Genomic DNA, 23,275 nt, shown 5'->3' on the forward strand with positions numbered 1-23,275 from the left:
AAGGAGGAAACACTGGCTTTTCAGGTGGCATTTATTGCAGAGGTTATTATAAAGTATACTATATTTAACAGTGGCCAAGCTGTATGACACAAGCATGCTTTTGTTATTTGTGTTGACTATGCACTGATGTTCTGATTAGATGGGTAGCAACTATTTGAATTTGCTGAGTGTTCAGGAATGAAACACCAGATGGAAACACATATTATATTTCATCCCATCCTTTAAAGTAGGGTGTGACATTGAGTATGGCAGCGTCTTCTCTTATAAAGTATAAACTAAAACCTATACCCATTCAAGGTATCCAGCAAGTCATACACAGAGTTTGTGTCTTGTAATTTTACGAGCAATAAGAAAGTGATTTTGTGTTAGTTTTACAGCCCCATTCTCCTTAACAGCATGTTTACTTACAGCGTTGGTCATGAACTTGAACTTCAGTGTACCTAACGTGCGTCCTGAGTTCGGGTTTCTAGTTAAAGGCTTTAAATACCCTAAGGCATCAGTGTAACTAGACTCTAATGTTTTTTAGCTGTTAACCTTGCAAGGTGTGGTTTAACCTCAATACATTAAGAGAATGAGGTTTCATTTTACGCAGCTTTGCAGAGAGGAGAAACGGTTAAAATGATTCTTGATTATAATAAAATTGCAGAAGTCATTAACACAGTAGATTAACTTGAAAGTATTAATGCATTTATGTCGCTCATAGACATAGCTTGTCTTTGTTTAGTCAACATTGCCCGCTGTGGAAAGTTTCAGATTTTGTCACTGCGTCAACATTTCAGGGACATATTTTCTTGGCATCAGGTTCACACTCTGAAATCGTTATTGGTCCTAACAGTAGTTTGTCAGTGGGTGCAGACAGCACTGCAGTAAATGCAGAAATTATGTTTCTGATTAAGTGTTAGTATTTCCCTCAGCAGCAGCAAATGTTTTTTCCTGTTGAAGGCTTCTCATACATTTGGGAAACATTAAAATTGTAATGGCCCCATTAGATAATCGCTTGAATTTTCTGTAGGAGTTCAGAACTTCTGTCTTGGGTCGCTCAGCATTTGCCTGGCTCTTGCTCTGGTTCCTCCCTGCTTTGGTTTCTTCCTGCTGCTTTCTTTTCTCATAGGTCTGTTTATGTTCATGTGGCCATGGGGTGGAAAAGGAGGACATACTGGTTTGTTTATATTAATTAAGACTTTAATGGAAATCTGTTTATATTGAATGGGTCAGTCATTGGATTTAGCTGAGGCTAAAGGTGACAGTGAATCGCAGATGGGATGTGAGCCTGGGATGGGAAATGTAACCCTGAGAAGTGACAAATTCACGTTTATATACAGAAAACATACAGTCAGTTTGTTTGCTGTCAGTGCTATTTCCCCAAAGTGCTGTTTTGACAAATCAGTTTAAGATTCCTGACTTGAAGTAGAAAAACAGGAGGCATACAGGTGTACGCATCCACAAATGAATTGTTTTGGTTACATTGTAGCAGGAGATTAGCTTTATATGACTCATTCAACCCTTCTGTCTGAGGTTTCCCAAAAATTAGTGTTGATGCTCATAGTGGTTTCACCGGTTGTCGCCATCTTGGTAGTGCCTGATCCTCCCTAACTCCCAGCGTATTAAAAAGAACATTTAAGTGGCGGATGACAACACCAACCTGTCAACCAAAGTAGTCTGAATGATGAATACATTTAAGCCTTGATGAACTGTAAATGTAATGGGTGAGGCATAAAACCATTCACCTGTGCAGTTTACAGTAAATGGGGAAATTGGCGAGAGAAATAGAAACCGATTTTTGTTTAAAGTTGTGCACTTTAACATGGATGTGCTATGAGGACTGACTCACTGTTGGACCAGGCGTCGTGTGGCTGTACGAAGATAAATGCAGTTTTTGGCACTTCCTTGTTGTCTTAATTTTGTAGCCCTGGAGTTTACCGCTTGATGTGAACATAATTCATTGTATACACGGCTGAGCAATGTGTTATCCTGTTGTGGACAATGTCACCTGTTGCTTAACAGTAAAAGCCTTTCAGGAACAACGCCTTACTTTGATTGTTTGATTTAATTTGCTCGCATTTTTCTGTTGAAATAACGCAAGTTTAAATCTGTATTTCTAGTCCACATACAGTAAAAGCCAAATTATTAAAAAAGTGAAAATAACTAAAAGGTTATGGGGTGAATAAGTTCCAGTGGGAGCTGAATGTAACAGCAGGTAGTATTAAAACTAAAACTCAGGCTCCTATTGCTGGAAGCTAAGAAGTGGAGAAAAGTGTTCTCTCTTCTTGGTGTTTGCCACTGGTCTAGTAGGCTGTAGCAGCCTCTTGGACTCTTTTGGACTGGAAGCTGGAGCAATTACATGAGTATTTCCAATAAAACACAAACAAGGACCCTGAATAAGAAAGCAGCTCTGCCACCGCCGAATGGAAAGAACAAGAACATTTAAACATAACAAAATAATAAAAAGCAGGGCCAGACCTTGAAGCAGAATGTAGCATTTAGATTTTTCCATAAATTGGCATAAATTGAGGGCGTAAGTGAAATGCTTTTAGCTTGGCTGCAGTACCAACTGATATAATTAGTGAAAGCTATTTTTCAAAATCTTCACATGAGGGTTCTAAATCACATCATACCATTAGAAATTATAGCGTGAATATCTGAATGACATTAATAATGGAAATGTTTTGAGAGCAATGAAAGTAGTCTGAGGGAAACTGTAATAATTAATATGTTTATTCCATTGTCAAGTGAAGAAATGCATGCTTTATTCTTTATACTCCTATTCTTTAGGATCAAATGTGTATGGAGTAAGAATGATACACTGACATTATAGTAACTATAGTGGTAAGAATGTTTTTAAGAAAGACGTCCAGCTCCTTGTAATATGATTTTAAAAAATCCTAATCCTGTAAACCAACCAGTGGGCTTCTAAAATCAGCCAGCTGTCACTGACAGGTTTCTTCTCTCGTTTCATGTGTTGCAGCACAAAGAAATGCACATAATTAAATTTCACACAGTGTTGGTGCAAAAGTGGTCTGAGGCTGAAGTAATTTAGACTGAAGTGGTGCTTAAAGACCAGCAACATTCAGTTGTATATTTGTATATGCTGTGGGAGCAGAGAATGAGTTTCAAAACTTAGTATATAAAGTGATTCCTATAATGAAATCCCTTGGTCCCTATAATCTATTATTAGAGTTTATTGGATTTTTCTTCGAAACGGGTTTAAGGCACTATCAGCGCGCACTCATTTTATGGCAATTTTAAGATGCAGACTTTTTTTTTTGTCAGAGTCTAATGAACTTTTGAGGAATTAATTATTTGGGCTGCCTCAGATCACTCTTGTATTTCCATGAGAGGATTCTTCCGCCGACATTGGGGCTCATTGATTTCAAAAATGATGGAAAAAGCAAGAACGGATGGTTTTGCCAGAGGCCGCTCTGTGCACGCTGAATAAGGAAAACACTGATGACTACCTGAATTAAGATGACCCGCTAACTAGAGTTATGACTTAAATATAATTGTGTGTCTGTGTAAATTATTTTCAGACCACAAAACCATAGGCTATTTTTACTAAGTCAAATGAAATCATGTGTGTTGTTTCCTACTGGAAAGTAATGGTGGCTTGGAATAAAAACTCTTTTATTTGTTAATGTCAGCATCAAGTTGAATTCAGCTTTGTACTGTGTTCGCCACAAGGGGAAAATAAATAAAACCCAGTGGTTTTGTTATGTTTGTCAGAGGTGCATGTATGTAGGCATGTTATTGATAATTGGTAATTAAATACAGGGTGCATGGTGATTAATTACAATCGGCAAAGGCTCCACTCTGAATTCTTAGTTGGTCTGTAATAGAGGTGTCTGCTCCATGTTGTTTATGCTTGCCATATACAAAGGATGTGAAGAAGGTGGCTGTTCTGCTTTCTTTTTTTGTGCTTGCTTATCAAAAGAGGTGTCTGCTTCAAGCAGTTTTCTAGGTCAGGAGAGCTCCCTCCGTACAAAAATACTTCTTTAGCGATGAAGGACTGTATGCAGGTGAAGATAGTGAATTCACTTTACGTTGCATTATTGATGCTTCTATATCCCCGTTGCCACACTTGCAACCTGTGTGTTGTAGGCAGTACATTCTGTGTTGCTCACAATATTGTAGCGCCTCAAATTCTATTATTTTATTCCATTAAGTCGTCAAAATGGAGTTGTTGTTCTGGCTGTGTGCAGTTTGCGAGGCTGATGTTGTTGTGCAGTGCTCCATGACACTGTGTGTCATGGAGCACTGTGAGGTCTGGGGCTAAGTTATGTTCAAATTGTAGATCAATTGTAGACACACACACACACCCAATTGTTTTGTAATTGATCAATTGTTTCAGACCGGGTTTTAAATCGGATTGTGTAAAGCCTCTTGAGACAATTCGTATTGTTATTGACGCTATATAAATAAAATTGGATTGAATTGTATTACACATGATCGTAGCAGGCTAACCTAGCAAGACTTTGTAGTTATTTAATTTGTTTTCTTGTGCACAGACTGTTACTGATTACATGCTAAATAAAAAGCTGCGCTTTTAGAATCATTTATTCAGTCAAATCCTCTTCCTTTGTGATATTGCTGTCATCTAAATGTGTGCTCTACTCCAAGTCAACACCAGGTTGAAGGTCCACAACGTTAAAACAGGAAGTGGGCCATCCCAACATTTTATGGCAGGGGGTTGGACATGCTGGATAGAAAACAGAGCAGAGACTTGCACCATTCTCAAGAAAAAGTCTTTTAACCCTCTCAATTAGCCTGTATATTATGTTAATATGTAGGAACAATGGGAATAATAATGTTGTTTTTGCTGTAGAAATATATAGTACACTTGGTGATTGTGAGCACACATGGATTGCTCTTGAAGGAAAGGCTCTCTTTCACAGAGACAGTTCAGTGTTCCACTGCTCAGTGTTGGCTGCAGGTTTATTTTACAGATAAATGGAGGCTCTTGGGTATTCCTCTTGGATATTGTGTTTTGGTAACTACGGTGGTAATATTGATGATCTTTGTTTCTCTTTGGCAGCATCTGTGCACATAAGCTGTAATTGCAGGTGTGTTTTTGAACCTCTCTTACCGGTTTCACCTTTGAGACACTTAGTGTGTTTACATGCACAGCTGAATTGAGCTATGCTCAAAACTCAACTTAATTCGATTAAGCGTATACATGGTGGAGAAAAACGAATTCCAGTCGCATCATCTGGGTGTCTAAATAGGATAAAGACAACTAAGGCAGGGGCAATAATTAGTTTGTTTTTCACGTGCATGTAAACGCGCTGATTGTCAGATTTATGTTAGCTTCTTCCGTGATGGGACACACGTCACTAACTGTGTATAGCTCGAGAGTTTTCGCAGGGTTGTGATCATAGATGCCCTGTTGATGTCTATGACATGATTATGTATATTCTACATAATTTCCTCAGTGGGTCATAGGCTTCATCAACATGTTCTTACCTCAGTCATGAATAATGACTTACAGTAAAATGTTTAAGATTGAATTTGAGGCAATGCTGCTTTTATCCTCAACAAATTGCCTCACTTTGAAGTTGCACTAATCAGTTTGTTTGTTTGTTTTTTTTTTTCACAGGATTTGGAGCATCTTTTTTGAAATCGAGGAGGTGGTGGGCTACTGGACCACGATAGGTTTTCTAAAATAGTGTTCAGACAAGGTCAGCGCGGATGGGACTTACACGACTTCAGAAAGGGCCTGGCTGGGAGAGGGAGTGAGTATGGACAATCTTTCGGACTTCGGTGGCCCCTGTCCATCCACACACAGGGAATGGGAGTGAGTATCCAATCAAGTCAACGTCATTCTGGGGTCTTCATTCAGTTTGTTGTGCAAATTGTCCTGCAATATTTTATGATTTTATTCATGAAGATTAAACACACTGGCTATAGCAGGCCTGCATTTTAAAAAGGACACATTTCTCTTCTCTTTAATTAGACTTACAGAATCTTGACTAGTGCCACCTGTTTCTCCTCGCTGATACCATATGCTGTATGCACATTTAATAATCCTTGCTGCAGTGTATTCTTTTCCTGTCTTCCTCTAGCCCCGGGGAAATATTTTAATGGTTTTTCATTCATAACTTGAGCACCATCTCTCTAAACAAAGAATATTCATACATACCGTTCGTCTTGTGCTACATAGATATAGAGTTGTATTATTTCAGTGAAATACAACATGGTAGAATACAAGATGTTTGTGGATGTTGAAATCAGAGTAAAGATCATGTTAAAGAGAACTTTGGAGATGAATGCACATTTTCCACGGACCATTAAATAAGCTGACAGGAGGCAAATGTGTGGGTAAATGTGACTCAGCTGACTCAGTTTTGACTTTGGCATCCAGTAACTTTCCATTGACTTTACTCGTTGCTAAACTGTATGCTTTATATAGACTTTGTATTTAATTTTGTTTTCTGTGATGCACTATATTGAATACGCGTTGCATTCCGTCCTTGTTGTGTTCTTCCTGATAGCGCACTTGGACTGCTTGGATTGATAACAAATTGCAGTGTTATTATACGATCATAGTAATGAACTAGTCATTGCAGTAGTGTAGATGTGTTCAAACTACAAACTCTAAATGTAAAAGGTAGTTTCAGAAGTTTTCCATGGGAACAACTATGTGTCTGCCTTATTTTATGCACAATTAACAATCAGCTCACAAGGGTTTTTGTAGAGTATTTTTTACAGTGCAGATGTCTGTTACAGTCACAGAGAGATTTTCGAATACGTTACATTTGAAACTAACTAAGCCTGAACCCTGCACTCGCCACTGGACAGGTTAAAGTCTTAATTGGGTGGGGCTGTTTACATACAACACAATACTTTATGACAGTTCACCTCTGTTGCCCCAGGTAAACCTATTATAGTACTGTGTAAAAAACAAAAATGCTCACACTTGTGCTCTCAGACAGTGCATGTCTAGAGGTCAACTGCCATTGCTCCGCTCACTGATGAATAATGTGTTGAAATTGCCGCCATTAACAACAGCAAACCATGTGATCCTGTGTGTGTGCGCTGCCAGTAAACTAAAAATACAAATATGGAGTAGGTTGTTTACATGCCACAGTGACCTGTTAGGTATTGGAGAAAACCAGGAGCTTCAACTGGGTTACCAGGCTACGCTAACAGAAGCAGGGCATTAGTAGTGGATAGACTCTCATGATCTCTTTGTCTGATTGGTGCTAACTACTGAATGACCTTTTTTTTTACATATCCTACACCCAAGATTCATACTAGCCTTTTTTTTTGTTTTTTTGACATGTCATAGAAGAAAAAGACTAAATGACCAAATTCAATTTAATACCTACTTTCACCTCAAAATTTAAACATGCCCTACTTGTGTTATTCTCTTTCAAGCACCAGCAGCTGTGTGGATGATTTGATGGACGAAGATGAAAAAGATCGGGCAAAAAGGTAAGCAGTCCTTTTACTCATCATGGTGGAAATCATGCATTTGCGGTGGAAGTTATTCATTTTAAAAGCAACTTCAACTTCAGTGTCAAAAGCCCTATTTGCACAGGATTAGTTTTACCTGAGGACATCTTGTGATTCAGATATTACCCCCTACATCTGTGTTACATGTGGCGCATTCACACAGAATAAACAAACTCAGTGTTTTACTCAAATTACGTTCTGTTGTTATGGCTCTGCTACTTTCAGCCTCACTCCACTACAGTTTTAATTTCTTTGCAAATCATGATGGATGATAAAAACACATTTTTGATTTATTCCGGGGAAGAAATAACCGAGGACCTGTCAGAATTTAAATCAGACCAAACTTTTCTGATGAACACATTATTGGTTGATTTAATGTTTTCATCTGTCTAAACAGGTGAATAGTTCAGTGACATCTTGACTTTGCGCTCTATCCATCTGTCCAAACTTTGAATTATAGCACATTCTTCATAATTCTTAAGTAACAGGAGGCAGAAAAAAGCTGCAAATCAAACAAAAGTTGTGAAAATGTAAAAACTCGCCCCTAAATCACAGAGATGTCAATTCACACTGCATTAGTTTTATCAGAGGACCTCTGTGTTACGAGAATTATGGTAGGTAATTTGCAGTATAATTTTTACTTTAGAAATCACGAACATGGATGATATGCACAGGACTAAGATCACAGACGACCTCTGCGATTGTTACAAATTACCCTCCCTAGGTAAAACTAATCTCGTGTGAATAGGGCTATATTGTGGTTTGGGCTCCTTTAGCCTAAACCACCATTTTACAGTAGATGTAGAATTGCATTCTCAGTGGATTATTCATTTTGAACTTAATACGCTTTACTGATCTCTTTTGGTACAGCTCTACACTACTTGACTATGGAGGATTTCTCTTCACATATATGAATAAAAATGGTCCACTAACTTTAGTGTTTTGGATATCAACATGAAAGAAAGAAAATACAAATTAGTAGGAAAAGATGGGAAAAAAAGAAACATGCAGGCTGTAGACCTGTATTCATCTACCACACAACACACTAGTTTTGTGCTGCTGTGATCCATCGCTCTTCTCTTTCTTTCTGTGAGATTGTTTATGCTGAACTGCCTTTATTGTTCCATGTGCAGTGTGGACATAGTTAAACCACACTATGTTTAATTGGCCTGGTTTTTCACTTGCAATTCCGCTGATTGCTTTCATCTGTTGACCGCTTCAGGGCATCCCGTAACAAATCGGAAAAAAAGAGAAGAGACCAATTCAATGTGCTCATCAAGGAGCTCTGCACCATGCTGCAGGGTCAAGGCCATCCACGCAAGATGGATAAGTCCACCATATTGGAGAGGACTATTGACTTCTTGCAGAAACAGAAAGGTAGGAAACTACAATGCACTCTGTATACCCTGCGTACTCTCATTAGTTTCAGTCTTTTGCAGACTTAATTATCATCGTTTACTCAACTTCCATCTTTTTCAGACATCACTGCACAAAATGAAACGTGTGATGTGAGGCAGGACTGGAAGCCTTCATTCCTCAGTAATGAGGAGTTCACTCAGCTAATGCTGGAGGTAAAGCTCAGAAGGATGTGTTTGTATAAGAACGCATTTAACTCTGAAACTGGTAATACTGAAAATCAAAATGATGATGATGATGATGATGATGAGTTTTATATTTAACAGCAGCATGTTAGTTTGCCATTGTTTCATTTACACTACACTGTTCAATATACTGTAACCCCTTACCAACCTTCTCCCTCTTCTTACAGGCCCTAGATGGTTTCTTGGTTGCATTAACTACAGATGGCAACATCATATACGTATCTGACAGTGTGTCTTCACTTATGGGCCATTTACCGGTAAATGGGAGAGCTTTATTTTCACTTTCTTGCTAACACTGCATTGTTTGGATGTTGCACTGAATTTATTTTGTGCTCGCTTCGCCTTCAGGCTCATTCTCATCCAAACATGTTTGTCAATGGACATGTTGCCATCCAAGTAGAAATGACTCTTGATTAGGAACAGACCAGTTACATGTTATGATCTGAAGTGATTCACAGTATTCATTTCATTTTTATTTCAGTAAATTTTGGCAACAAAAAGACACAACCGTAGTCGTGCTCTAGACCAAGCATTAAAACCCGTACCCTTCAGAAGTTAAGATCCCTAGTGTGCAATGATTATGTCACGCTGTTGCTTATGACACACTCCTTTGACCAAGGCTGACCGTCATTTATCGATCCTTTTGCATCAGTCAGATATGGTGGACCAAAATATCTTGAATTTCCTCCCGGAGCGGGAACACGGGGAGGTGTATAAGCTGCTATCATCCCACATGCTGATGACTGACCCCATTGCTGCTGACTTCCTTGACAGTGAGTATCCTGCTGGGCGGGCTGTCTGCACACACACTGCGTCTAGGTCATGAAGTTGAAGCACAGCGGAAGTGGAAAGGTTAAAGCTGTAGATTGTTTCCCATGAAAGGAGATCAAAGGTTCAGTATGTATTCAGAAACAATGACTACGGGGCAGTTCTTTTTGCAATCTTTCACTTTTGAGTCAAAATACAGTTTTCTGAGGCTCTCCAAGGTCTCTCCTGACTGAACTATTTATATATAGAACAGGTTGCCGAATTGGGGTTTGTAGTTTATTGGATTGCTGATTAGTTAGTGTCTATGATTAGACTTTTAGCTAATAATAGGAGCTTGCTTAGTATCATAGTTAAGACTTTAAATCAGTCCGTGTTATGCTAGCACAGTAATCCAAAGCAATGTAGTATGGGAGACTCAAGACACTGACCTTAATCCTTTGTTGCTATCGGGCTTTCCTGGGGAAGATAATACAGGGTTAGTTACTGGTTTCTCAGCCTGTCCTCAGAAGCCTGAACTGTCACAAAGTCATGTCAGGAGCCATCACCCTCTTTCAGGTTCAATACTAGTGGCATCCATCATTTATTTGCCTCTTTACAACATCAAATTGCTATGTAAGATCAGGTTTTTTTTCTATTGACTGAATATAAATAAAAGACATCTTCAAGGGGCGCTAAAGAACCTTGACTAGTCCAACCAACTCTTTTCATGTTCTTTCGTGGAAAAGATCATTTGCCTCTGAACACAGTAGTCTTGTCCTTTAAGTGGGCTGTTAAAAACCATAAATGAATGTGGATGTCATACATGTAATAATTACTGTATTAAAAAAAAAATTATACAAACCTTAACCCTTTGTTAAGATTATTTTAATGTTTAATAGCAAACTCGTTCTCTTCCAACGGCTGCTGAAGTGTGATTTAAATCTTTGTTTTCACACTGCACATCTGCAGCTGCCGTGTTGTTGCTGTGTCATTAGAAGGTTATCAGGAAGAAATTATTGGTTATTATTTATAGGAAGTAACCATGACAACACCTTGTGCTGTTTTTAGGTGAGGCACATATTGAATTTTGCTGTCATCTAGCCAGAGGTAACATTGACCCAAAGGAGCCACCCGTATATGAGTATGTCAAGTTTGTGGGAGATTTCAAGTTTCACAACAATGGTAAGATTTCTTTAAATATGCACCTTGTGTGCTTTTAGTAAACTTTGATTCAGATCTTCTCGACTTAGTATTAACTTATGAAACTGCATGAGATTAAATATGTTCCTCGTCACGCAGTGCCTACGTCTTCTTGTAATGGGCTTGAATTGACGTTACCAAGAAGTCTGCAGTCATCGCTGGAGGAGCAGGTCTGCCTCATTGCTACTGTACGATTAGTCACTCCACAATTTCTAAAGGTAAGACCAGGTCTCAGTTTGTTTTGCATGAATCTGGTTGTATTACTCCCAGAGGCATAAAGCGTACAGCATGGCAACAGCGAGTTAGGGTCCGTGACACAATAGGGATGTTGTCTGAGGGAGGGCACATTTTGGTCTGTACCTCCTGTATTATTTCATGAACTCTCTGGAAATTTGTTGTGACACAAAGGTCCAGTGCGGCACATGGTGTACTTCCAGCAGTACATCATTAGGATGTGACTGATCCCAAAGGTGCTCTGCGGGTTCAGACGTGGGTTCTTGTCAAGTAATAGAAGTAAATAAAGGTCATGGCTCCACTGGATTTTTTAATATCATCCACATCAAAACAACAGTGTTATACTTAACCTATAACCTTGGAAATGGCACATGTTGAGTTATGGCTCAGGACGGATTCACTTTTGTTCCATGTTAGCATTTACAAAAGTGCAAATAATACTGTTTACAACTGACAGGTTCTGTTAAAGTCCTGTTAACCAGATATGTTCTGTTCTGTACTAGTTTTTATCTGCTGGTTTTCACAATGCGTATGTACACATCATACAGAGCTTTCAGTAAATATGCAGAGCAAACTCTCTGAATGGGAAGTGTTAGCAGAGTGTAAATTGTCAGAGGCTGCTACCAGTGCTAGAAGCTATAGCAGCTATTGTACATCCTGCGCTAATTTACTCGTGACAAATGCATCGGCTTGTCTGCTACTCATGCTGCTACTAATTTCCTGTCTTTGAAGTGAAAACGTAATGAGTTCTTTCTCACTCTGACTTTGTTTTCGTTTAGGACTTGTGCAATGTGGAAGATCCTTGTGATGAATTCACTTCCAGACACAGCCTTGAATGGAAGTTCCTGTTTTTAGATCACAGGTAAAAGAGCTTTATAATCCCATCATTCTACAGACTGCTTATTTAAAAAGGATAGTTCTTGCATGTACATCATCTTCTTTTATGTTTCAGAGCTTCACCAATCATAGGCTATTTACCCTTTGAGGTTCTTGGAACTTCTGGCTATGATTACTATCATGTGGATGATTTGGAGCTCATAGCCCAGTGTCACCAACAATGTAAGTAAATACTGTATGTCTGCACCACCAGATATAGATGTCTCCTGTACTAGTGCACAGTAATAGTCTGTTTGTGATTCCTGAACAGAGCACTAATTTGCCCTGACGTTTTTCTCTTTGTAGTAATGCAGTTTGGAAAGGGTAAATCCTGCTATTATCGCTTCCTGACCAAAGGTCAGCAGTGGATTTGGTTGCAGACTCACTACTACATTACTTACCACCAGTGGAACTCCAAACCTGAGTTCATCGTCTGTACTCACACTGTTGTCAGGTAAGCTGGCTGTTGTTCTTGGATTTTCTCTAATAGCATTTCTCAAGGGAAGGATGTTTGTGTGTTTTCCACTGTCCTGGGATTAGGATTGTGTATTAGGCTTGGGCAAAATACAACAATATGTCTGTGTTAAGTTTGTGCTTGTCACGTAACTCTTTGTGCCTGTTGTCGTTTAGCTACGCTGAAGTGCGAGCTGAAAGGAGGAGAGAGTTTGGCCTTGAAGAGTTGTCTCCACCTGAGATAGCTCCCTCCTCTGTGAAGGTGAGAGCTCTTACATAGAGTGTGTGATGTTCAGGGTCAGTAATGAGGTCAGCTATAACGCTGTATTGAACGTAACTCTGTGTTCCAGGCTCAGGAGCTGTACTTGGACATCTGCTCCACATTGGATGCACCACCGGACAGAAACAACCGTGCACGTTCGGTTTCCTCCCACAGCTCCCGGAAGTCCTCCCACACAGCGTTGTCAGACTCAGCATGTGAGTCATCCTGTGCTCCCTAAAGTGCTAACTCACTTTACAGTGGGTCATTATTTACAGAAATGATGCTCGTGTAGGCCTGAAAAATCTGGTATTTAAATGCAGCTTTAAAAAGGGGGCTTCTCTTTTCTAAACAATATGACGCCATATTAACCTTCTTTCACTGGTTTCAACTTGTGAATTTCACGTGTATGATGAAAGGTGTCTTACTTTAGCACAACCTGTTTGTTTGAGCCACGTTCTCTGTGACTTGCTGATCTTCCACCCACCACCTAATTGACAAAACCACTTCACTCGCATCTGCATATTTATGAAGAATGCGCAGCAGCAGTCCCACATCATTACAGTTGCTGGATATAAAAAGTGAACATTGTGGAGCAATCTTCCTTGAACCCACACATACTGTATATACTGTTTCATTATTTATGAAGACATATTCAGGGAAGATGAATGTTAGAAAATGGCATGTGGATATTTTTTGTGCTGCAGAGAATGCTTCACAAGTTTGTGGGTTATAGACAGTGGCAGAATGAGGTGGCAACCGAGGGCTCGTGAATCAGCAGCGTTGTTATACAACCAAAAAATAGCGTTTCATATCAGTTAGTAGTAACACCTTTTAGGGAAAGAAATGTGATTCTTTTTAATTCTTGTTGTATGAAGGTTTTAGTGGGTTCAGGGGGATTTGTGATGGCACACTGTCACACTTAAGTTACAAACAGCTCTATCTGATGAATGCTAATTTGACAACTGAAAACAACAACAACAACAAAAAAAACAATTAGGGGCATGAAGCTAGACAGTACCGCTCTACCTAAAATATAACGGTGGAAGAACCCTCCGTAGTGGTTTTGAATCTCAGTGTGGTGACTCTAGCCGTCGCCACATCGGAAGTGCCTGCCTAATTAGCAGCCTAAATCCAAAAAAGAAGCACAACATTTAATTATGCACAACTGCCATTAATAGGGAATTAGCTTAAGGGTACCTGACTGTAAGGATGTGTAATTCTGCTGTGAAGTTGACCGTTTTGACATGAGGTCAGCATCGAGTCATCGTTTGAGGAAGTGCAATATTTGGCCCTTTGCTTCCTTTTTTGAGCTAGTGATTGAGGTTTGCTTAGCACTTGTGGGGAAGCACATGATTCATTTTTGAAAGGCCTATGACTAAGATTCTGTAAAGGAAGCTGATGCAAAACTTCTGTCAGTTTTTGTTGACCAAAATGTCAATAAGAAATGGCAGTTGAAAGAAAAAGCGGGACTGAACACAAGAGCTAGAAAATCAAGAAATAAAACCACATATGCTACGTAGAAATGGTGCTGCAGGAAGGTTTCAATGATTCACAGATAAAGAGACGAGAATAAGATCCCACAGCATCCTGCTAGTATAATACGTAGAGAATCAAGGTGTTTACTCACCATTGTTGTTGTTATCCTCTAGCAGGTGACAGGGGAAAAACACTGATTACAGCTACTTTGACTGAGTGTTTTTAGAGCCAACTTGTCTGTTTTGCAGCAGCTAACTCCTACTCAGAGGCCTGCACGCCAAAATGGCAGTCTGCTTCCATGGGGCCCGAGAAGACATCTGCCAGACTCCAACCTAGTGGCTCAAAGGTCAGTTTATTCTATATATAGATAAAATGATCAGTAGGAAACAACTGCACAATGACAACACTTTATTGAGTCACACACTGTGTTAATTGTAAAACTTTCCCCTTCCTTTTCCCTGTAGAATTTGGCACAAAGACAAAATTCCTTTGACCTTGTTCCCCAAATGAGCCTCCCTGTTTCTCCCACCTGCAGCAATCACTCCACAATGGTTCGTGTTTAGACTTCCTCTCCTGCATGTTGCTTTCCTCGCTCCAGTTTGTTTACAATATCTTACTGTTATGACTGTTGCCGCTGTATGTGTTTACTTCTTCTTCTGCCTATGAACAGTTCTTCTCGACCCTGTCATAAGATTGTGTTAAAACAAAATCAAGATCATATCTGATATGCTTCCTTTATGATTTGTATGTATGGCTTGTGCAGTGAAGCTGTCAAAGAAATTAGTCATTTCAGCCATGTCTCAATTGTAAATTCTGTTGTACAGGAAAAAAAAAAAGAAGAAAAAATTGGAAGATTGATGTGCTTTCACCTTCACGAGAACAAACCATACCATGACTCATGCTAACTGGGCCAAATTTCCTGCAGAAAAACGCAACAAACAAACTCGGGCTACAAAAGAGTTTTTTCCTCTCATGTCTGCTTTCTTTCCAGCAACAGCAATCACAACAACCGCAGCAGCAGCAGCAGCAGCAGCAGACCTCTATGTATCAGCTGCAGCAGCCTCAGCTCGGTGTAATGAACCAGCTGAAGGAGCAGCTGGAGGAGAGGACGCGCATTCTGCAAGCTGACATTAAGACGCAGCAGCAGGAGCTGCACGACATAAAGGAGAAGCTTCACCTTGCTAATCTACAGGTAGCGTTGTCACAAAAAAGACAGACAGCTCGGTTCATTTCCTCAGTCAGAAGTAATGAAGTAGTATTGCGTGTGTGAGTTTTGTGCACTGAGGAAGCCAGAGATGTTAATGTAGACATTATGAAATAATCAGCATGTACACTATACTGCCAAAGGAACTCGCTCACCTGACTTTACACACATATGAACTTAAGTGACATCCCATTCTAAATCCATGTGACGTAGGGATGAATAAAGTATCTATCTGTAACAGCTTCAGCTCCTCTGGGAAGGTTTCCACAAGGTTTAGGAGTGTGTTTATGGGAATTTTGAACCATTCTTTGAAAAGATCATTTGTAAAGTCAGACACTGATGTTGGATGAGAAGGTCTGGCTCACAGTCTTCATCTAATCCATCCCAAAGGTGTTCTATAAGGTTGACAGAAGGTCTTTGTGGACCTTGCTTTGTGTACTGGTGCACAGTCATGTTGGAACAGGAAGGGGCCATCCCCAAACTGAATTGAGAGCATGGAATTGTCCAAAATCTCTTTGTATGCCGAAGCATTCAGAGTTCCTTTAACTGGAACTGAACTAAAGGGCCAAGCCCAGCTTCTGAAAACAAGCCCACAACATAATCCCCCTCCACCAAACTTCACATTTGGCACAGTGCAGTCAGACAGGTCCCGTTCTCCTGGCGAAGGCCAAACCCAGGTTGGTCCATCAGATTGGCAGATGAAGAAACTTGATTCGCTACTCCAGAGAACATCTCCACTGCTCTAGAGTCCAGTGGTGGTGCTTTACACCACTGCCTTCCACGCTTTGCATTGCACTTGGTGATGCGGCTGCTGGGCCATGGAAACCCATTCCCTGAAGGTCTCTATGGATTGTTCTTGAGCTAATCCGAAGGCCACATTACGTTTGGAGTCTGTAGTGATTGACTCAGAAGAAAGTTGGTCACCTCTGTGCACTCTGCACTTCAGCATCCTCTGACCCCACTCTGTCATTTTACGTGGCCTGACACTCCAGTCACGTCCACTTCATTATAAAACCACTGACAGCTAACTGTGGAATATTTAGTAGCGAGGAAATTTCACGACTGGACGTGCTGCACAGGTGGCCTCCTATCACAGTACCACACTGGAATTCACCGAGCTCCTGAGAGCGACCCATTCTTTCACAAATGTTATAGGAACGGTGAAATTGCCCCACCTAGAGGCACACACTGACTAGTACATGACCTAGACTTTTGTATGTTAGTTTTATGTCACCACTGCTAAATTAATATCGTTTGTTTTTGTGTGTGTGTTAGATGTTGTTACAGCAGCCCATTCACAATGACTTTGGTCAGGGCCAGCAGCAGCAGCCCCAGCAGCAGGGCCCCGGGAGGCCGGCGCAGCAGAGCCAGTCAGGAGTCATCAGGCAGCACTCTGGCCACCCTAAACCCTCGCCAGCCTGTGGGGCTCACAGCTCATCCCCTCGCTCACTCCTGAGAGAGAACAGCTCACCATCAACACAGGTACAGAGCTGGGAAAAAAAAGATATTTACAAAAGTGAATTAAAAAACACCCATGTGGAAAACAGTTCTGTAATGTTAAGAATATGATATTGGATGAAGTGAAGGTCAATTCATGACACTAAATGAAACCCATATAAGTAAGATTATTGATGCTTTATTAGCTGGCAGTATATACACTGATCAGTCTGTCTCCTTGGCTTCATTGCAGGGCCAGCAGAGGATCGCTCGGAGCAGCCAGGCGCAGGCGGTGAGTTTACCGGTGCAGACCAACACAAGCCTGACGATGCCCTTCTACAGCAACCCCATGATGTTCTCTCAGACCAACACAAGGCCTCAGCAGGATGCAAACCAAAGACACACAGACAGCCAGTTGAACCAAGATGGACAGCTACGGTGAGGAACTGACACACTATAGTCTAAACCACAGGGAGAAAACAGAGTCGTGGCACTACACACAGTTAATGTCACCACTAACTTTATGCAGCTTTGCAGGAAAAACACTTCGGTTGAAATAAATGTAGCATTGTAGGCATGGACATTTATCCATGTATTTGTCAATCAGCTCAAATAAAAAGGAGCGTGTTTTCCCGATAGAGGATTATTTTCACAGCACAGAATGAGTTCTTCCACTGACAGATTTATTTTCCTGCAGAATGCTCCTCAACCAGCCAATGCAGACGCTGGTTCCCACTAGCAGCGTCACCTCGCAGCCTTCGCAGTGCAACATGGGCATCTCCCAAACCCTGTGAGTAGTCAGATCGCGCGACACGTCAGGTTTTTGTTCTGTTATGTCACACTGTGCGTGACTCTTTCATTTCCCCCACCAACACAGATACACCTTGGATCAGCAGCTCCTCGGCCCCTCGTTCTCCATGCAGCAGGTCAACTGCAACGCCGTCCTCGTCCCCTCTCCGGTCTTCACGTCCCCCATAATGATCCCACACAACAGCTTCATCACTCACCAATCTCAGTCAGCCTACCACGCTCAGCCTCAGGCCTCTCAGCACTCCCTGCAGTTCCAGCAGCCCCAGCAGTTCTTTCAGGTATGACGCCGTGTTACTCAGCATCTTACTAACAGCTTTCTAGGAAGTAGGTTTTTCCACTTAAATATCAGCAATTTGTGATGGATTGTTGTACAATTCTGCTCCGTGCAATCACCCATGGTTTTATATTGATTAATTTATGAACATTTTAGGTATCACACTGCATCTGAATACCTAGTTACCACAGCAACAAGCTGCCGTACAATTCTAAAACCTCAGCGTTGTTTTCAAACTGTGATGTGACCTGGTAAGATGTAAGTGTTTAAACGTTGAATTTTTTTTTTTTTTAGGAATGTGCCATGTAGATTTGGTGCAAAATGTTTTGTGAGATGAAATAAGAAAGAACGTCAAAAGCGTTATTTGTCATGTGTGGAGGACAACAATATCAAATCTGGAACAGGGATTTATTCTCTAGTAGACCAAAACGACATTAAGACTGCATACTTTCCTCACCATGGAGGAGTCACATTACTTTATTTTACATTATGACAAATTATGATATACCTAAACCTTCGGTATATTAGTGAAAATAAGTTCATTCTAATGTAACAGTCCTTCACCAGATCCTCCTTCATGACTGTTTATATTCAGTTCATGTTGAAACAGCATCAGAGAGGAGAGAATTTAACTGGATGGTCATTTTGGAGGATGGGGTTTGTGGTGCTGTTAAACTGGATTGAATGAAACGCTGTTGTGTTTCTGTTGTTTAACCTAGCCCACTGACTAAAATGGGGTTTCCAGAATAATACAAATGTGTCGGTGCAACACAATACAATTCAAAAGTACAAACCACAGCCTTCAGAATGAGGACACAGTTGAATCAATGGCTCTGTTATTAAGCTAATGCTGGATACTGTAACTCTCATGAAGCTAAGAGTTGGTGCCTTCACGTTACAATATATTTGTTTCACTTGTGAACCTAAAGTACAGTTTAGGGTTGTGTTTTAAATTAAAACTATAGTTTCTCTCTTGTGTCCACAGATGACTCAAGGACTTGTACATGGTGGATCTACTCCAGCATTCTTACACACCACTAATGTCCCACAACAAGGCAGTGGGGTGGGTTATATTCAGCAGCAGCAACAAACGCAGCAACTGCCACTTGCACAGCAGCAGCAGCCACAGCAGCAGCAACAAAGACAATACCAACATTCCCAAAACCAGACTGGCAGCGTTTCAGACTTCCGAAATATGCTGACGCGGTAGCAATGTGGACTTTGTTGGAGCACCGAGATCTGTCTCTGTGACGTCGTCATGCAGGCGGCAGCAAGTTGTGGCATTTGTGAAGTCAAACTCGATGCGGAGTTCTGCTTCAGAGAAGTGGGGGGAAAAAAAGAAAACGCTTGTGGTGACCGAACTTTTGATGTGAAGCTGCCCGCTGAGAAGAAGCCAGTCCATACGTCTCTAAAGTGAAACCAGATCTGGAGAGTCTGAGGCGCTGGGCCTTCATCACCAGGCTGCATAGCACTCAGGCGTCCACCAGTCCAACTGCTGGAAAAGTGGATTATCAAAGCTCTTAAGAAGACACTTTACATGTTTACATGTGGAAGTTTTTGTCTAACAGAGTTTCCTTCTAAGTGTCTGTTTGCACTTTGGTACTACCCCCTTCCCCGAGAGTAGAATATTTATTCCCCTCTCCCCCCATATTTTAATATTCTATTTTGTCCATAAATAACAGTTTAAGAAGAATTTGATTACTATTGAAATCTCCAACTCAACACCCCACCCCCATTGACACATGATATTATTTTTGCCTCCAATGAAAGTAGTTAATGTAATAAAGGGATTCATGTACATGAGGATTCTACATCAGTGTACATTTCAGTTGGCTGCCATAACGTTCCCAAAACAATGATTTACTCACATGTTCTTGGCGAGTTGGTTAGACGATCATATCAGAACATTAGGTTTGGTAGGAAACTAATAAACGGGATTTTCTCCAAATGTTAGGAAGCTCCATCTAGATTTTTAAAGCCTCAATCTGAAGAAGGGGTCCTGCAGCTATCAGAGCTCTGGAGTTGAGCTGGGCAGCATGAGTCCTCAAATGATAAACAGCTACCAGAGAGAGAGAGAGAGTTAGAGAGAGAAAAATGTGCCTTCAGCCATGGTGCGCCCATGGTACGGTTTGATGGTTTTGTCCGATTACGGCTTTAAAAATCCAGCTCAGGTCCATTTGGAATACAATGTTTTATTTTCATAAAGGTCATAATGAATTATTTTCCTTATCAGATTGAAATAAAATACATCTAGATTTCTATTGGGATATATTACAAATATATATATATATATATGTCAGATGATTTTTACATGCCTAGTACATCCCAACATTTTCATGAACTCTAGTGTACTTGATAAGATTCATTTATTACTTAATCCCTATTTATTACATGTATATTTCAAACAATATATGATTAAGAAACTACTTTTATACACAAAGATTAAAATAGTTTTTTTTTTTGTGTTCATTTAGACATTGAAAGGTCAACTCTGGTCTTTCCCTGTCATTGTTTCATAGAAACTGTTAGCATGTGGCTAATAGTATGGTTCAAGTCAGAAATTTACATACACTATAGCCAAATACTTTAAACCTTTCTGAGGTCAGTCAAGATCACTACTTTATGTATTTAAAAAAAAAAAAAAAAAAAGGAAAAAAAAGTGAGGTGAAAAAGTGAAAGGAGAAATAAGAGAGGAAAATATTTGTTTCATATATCACATTCCCAGTTTGCAGTCAGATTTGTAGCACTGGCATGTACTCTACTTTGTTGTCTTTGACACAGGTGTAGTAGGATGCTTGGGTTCGAAGAAACAATGGGCAACATGCTGCTGCCACCCCCATGCTTAGTGGTCAGGATTGTGTTATTTGGTTGTCCTCTTTTAATTCTAAACCTAACAGAGGACATCGAAGGTTTAGTCAGACTAGAGGATATTTTCCAAGAAAGTAAGATGCAGACCGACATCAGTTTCTATTCCAATCAGTTTTAAAGGCACATATAAACTTCTGACCTGCAGGAATTGTGATAATGACAATAATATTATATGTTAAATAATCTTTATTAAAGTAGATGTCTTAACTGACTTGCCAAATATATAGCTTGTTAATATGAAATTCGTGGAGTGGTTAAAAAAACAAAACAAACAAACAAAAAAAAGAACTCAACCTCAGTGTATGTAAACTTCTGACTTCAACTATGTTTTACACCACAATATAACAAGCGGCAGCAGAAGAGTGGAACTAGGGATTTGAAGATCTTTGAAACATCAGAACGGATTCTACCTAAACAGCATTACTATCTTTATCTGGTCAGATCAGTATTGTTTTGTTTATTTGAACATTTAAAGAAAAATGTCCGCTTATTTCTAAGCCCCCTACGACAAATGCATTTAAATACAAATATTATGAGCACATGCTTCATTTACCTTGAAAATCTAGCAGCCTCCAACGTGGGAAGAAAACCAGATTCGAGAATAATGTATTCACGTATGGAACGTTCCGCCAGTCACTATTTCAACATGTTACAATCTTTTCATTCTGATGGTGTCTATTTACATGTCCATCTTTGGAGTGCGGGGAAGGAAATGTTGCCGCAATATGTTTTGCAACTGCTAATCGGCTCTAATAACTGCACTCCTTATCTCAACAATATAAAGTTAAGCGGATACAAGCATATTCATTGGCTTAAGTTGTAAAGCTGTGTTGTGCATTTTGTCAGCGTGTTACCAGTTTGGGGTACTGTAATAATGGTGAGATTATGTGAGATTACAGTTGTTACAGAGAGGATTGGAGTATATCGACCAGATTAGCATCTGAACAATACACAGGAAGAACTAAGAAAAGAGCAAACTGCTGTTTTGTTTTGTTTTTAATGACAATCAGACAGATGGCATAACATTTTGAAACGTTCTGCTTAGATTTTTTTCCCCCACACAGCTCAGCAGAAACACTGATAATGCCGTTTCTTGTGCTACACTTTATAAAAGCCACCGGAATATTCAAGAGTCTGATATCAGGATATATTGAAGTTCAATTCATCATAGTACCATTGGAGACTGCTGTTCATACTGGATGACAGCTGTCAGCTAGTACACTTTCAGCATGATGTATGTTCAGTGCAGTTTTCCACTTTTCTATGTGCAATGTCAATTTGAAGAGAAGAATGTTAATTTATACTGTTTTAAATGTTTCAGGACAGATGTACGATGTATATAGAGGTGTAAAATAAGCTGTTGTACCTTGTAAATTATATGGAAGTATTTTTTTAATGAAAACGCCCTAACATTCCTTCAGCTGTTGATATTGACAGTATCCTTTTTCTCTAAAAAAGAACAGAAAAAAGGAGGAAAAAAAAAAGGTACAAGATGTGTCAACTGAAGTCTATGATTACAATGATCTCACAGGACTTTAACTGCATGGGAACTGTGTTAGTTTCTCCCGAACACAGAACCTCTGGGGTCAAGGGTCGTATGTTGACCAGGATGATTGGTAAACAAGATTAAATATTAAGTGAAGAATCCTTAACGGCAGGGTGCGGCTGTGCAGCTGCGCAGTCGCTGCTTTAAAGGCAATTCAGTGCAAACTGAATGAAGTCAGAAGAAAAAGTGCAATTTTACACCATCATCAAAACGTTTTTTTTTTTTTTTAAACAGCTGAAACAAGTCTCCCTTCATTCATCTCTATAGTTCCACGAGTTATCAGTGAGAGAGACGGCCCGTTAAGGTTCAGTTCAGCCAGCAACTCACATGTGCCATAGATGACGAGATTCGCTTTCCTTCATTTATTATGGAAAAACCAACAGAGTTTTGCAGTATATCACCCTGTCAGACAGTGGTAGATTTTTCTCCCCTTAATTCACCTAAACACATCATGCAAAGATTTCAGTCCACGTCTGTAAACAAATTCACTGTTATCACATTGTTCATGTTGTATGCCTTGCGAAGGTGGTTGAGGGAAATTCTGCTCATTAAACTCCACTGTGCTCCACCTAAATGTTGATGTTTCAGTGAGATGATTTTTAGAAGGCCTACTTTTTTTGTTGGCATGTATTGCTTCATAGAAGTTGTAAATAATCCATCCGCTTTGTCGATAGACACAGTTTTTTCTTTGTAGTTGGGTTCAAATGCTCCCAACAGTAGTTGCTGCACCTTCATTATTGTTTCCTTCAGAATGCTTTTCTTCTTCATGGTTATTTTACATTGTCGCTGTTTTGTTTTTGAAGGTGTGTGAATTTAATCACATCTAACCTTTTGTTTT

At 39.9% G+C, this 23,275-nt stretch overlaps 1 protein-coding gene across 4 annotated transcripts in view; it reads left to right on the forward strand.

Moving 5' to 3' along the window:
* The window catches only part of npas2 (neuronal PAS domain protein 2), a 41,532-nt gene extending 18,521 nt beyond the window's left edge, over positions 1 to 23,011 (forward strand). For 2 of the 4 annotated variants that reach the window (XM_047606926.1, XM_047606925.1), the window contains exons 2-22: positions 5,591 to 5,788; positions 7,372 to 7,428; positions 8,672 to 8,826; positions 8,929 to 9,020; positions 9,218 to 9,307; positions 9,703 to 9,823; positions 10,866 to 10,979; positions 11,097 to 11,215; positions 12,011 to 12,093; positions 12,184 to 12,290; positions 12,414 to 12,561; positions 12,738 to 12,822; positions 12,911 to 13,037; positions 14,547 to 14,644; positions 14,763 to 14,849; positions 15,290 to 15,490; positions 16,778 to 16,984; positions 17,193 to 17,377; positions 17,637 to 17,729; positions 17,817 to 18,027; positions 19,009 to 23,011. In XM_047606926.1, coding sequence (XP_047462882.1) covers positions 5,733 to 5,788; positions 7,372 to 7,428; positions 8,672 to 8,826; positions 8,929 to 9,020; positions 9,218 to 9,307; positions 9,703 to 9,823; positions 10,866 to 10,979; positions 11,097 to 11,215; positions 12,011 to 12,093; positions 12,184 to 12,290; positions 12,414 to 12,561; positions 12,738 to 12,822; positions 12,911 to 13,037; positions 14,547 to 14,644; positions 14,763 to 14,849; positions 15,290 to 15,490; positions 16,778 to 16,984; positions 17,193 to 17,377; positions 17,637 to 17,729; positions 17,817 to 18,027; positions 19,009 to 19,233 — 2,661 coding nt within the window. In that variant the 5' untranslated portion in view covers positions 5,591 to 5,732 and the 3' untranslated portion in view covers positions 19,234 to 23,011. The remainder of the gene's footprint in view (positions 1 to 5,590; positions 5,789 to 7,371; positions 7,429 to 8,671; positions 8,827 to 8,928; positions 9,021 to 9,217; positions 9,308 to 9,702; positions 9,824 to 10,865; positions 10,980 to 11,096; positions 11,216 to 12,010; positions 12,094 to 12,183; positions 12,291 to 12,413; positions 12,562 to 12,737; positions 12,823 to 12,910; positions 13,038 to 14,546; positions 14,645 to 14,762; positions 14,850 to 15,289; positions 15,491 to 16,777; positions 16,985 to 17,192; positions 17,378 to 17,636; positions 17,730 to 17,816; positions 18,028 to 19,008) is intronic. The other 2 variants (XM_047606927.1, XM_047606928.1) reach the window with 2 other exon arrangements.
* Positions 23,012 to 23,275: the final 264 nt, after the last annotated feature.

Source organism: Mugil cephalus, chromosome 15, assembly GCF_022458985.1.
Source record: "Mugil cephalus isolate CIBA_MC_2020 chromosome 15, CIBA_Mcephalus_1.1, whole genome shotgun sequence".
Classification (NCBI taxonomy): Eukaryota; Metazoa; Chordata; class Actinopteri; order Mugiliformes; family Mugilidae; genus Mugil; species Mugil cephalus.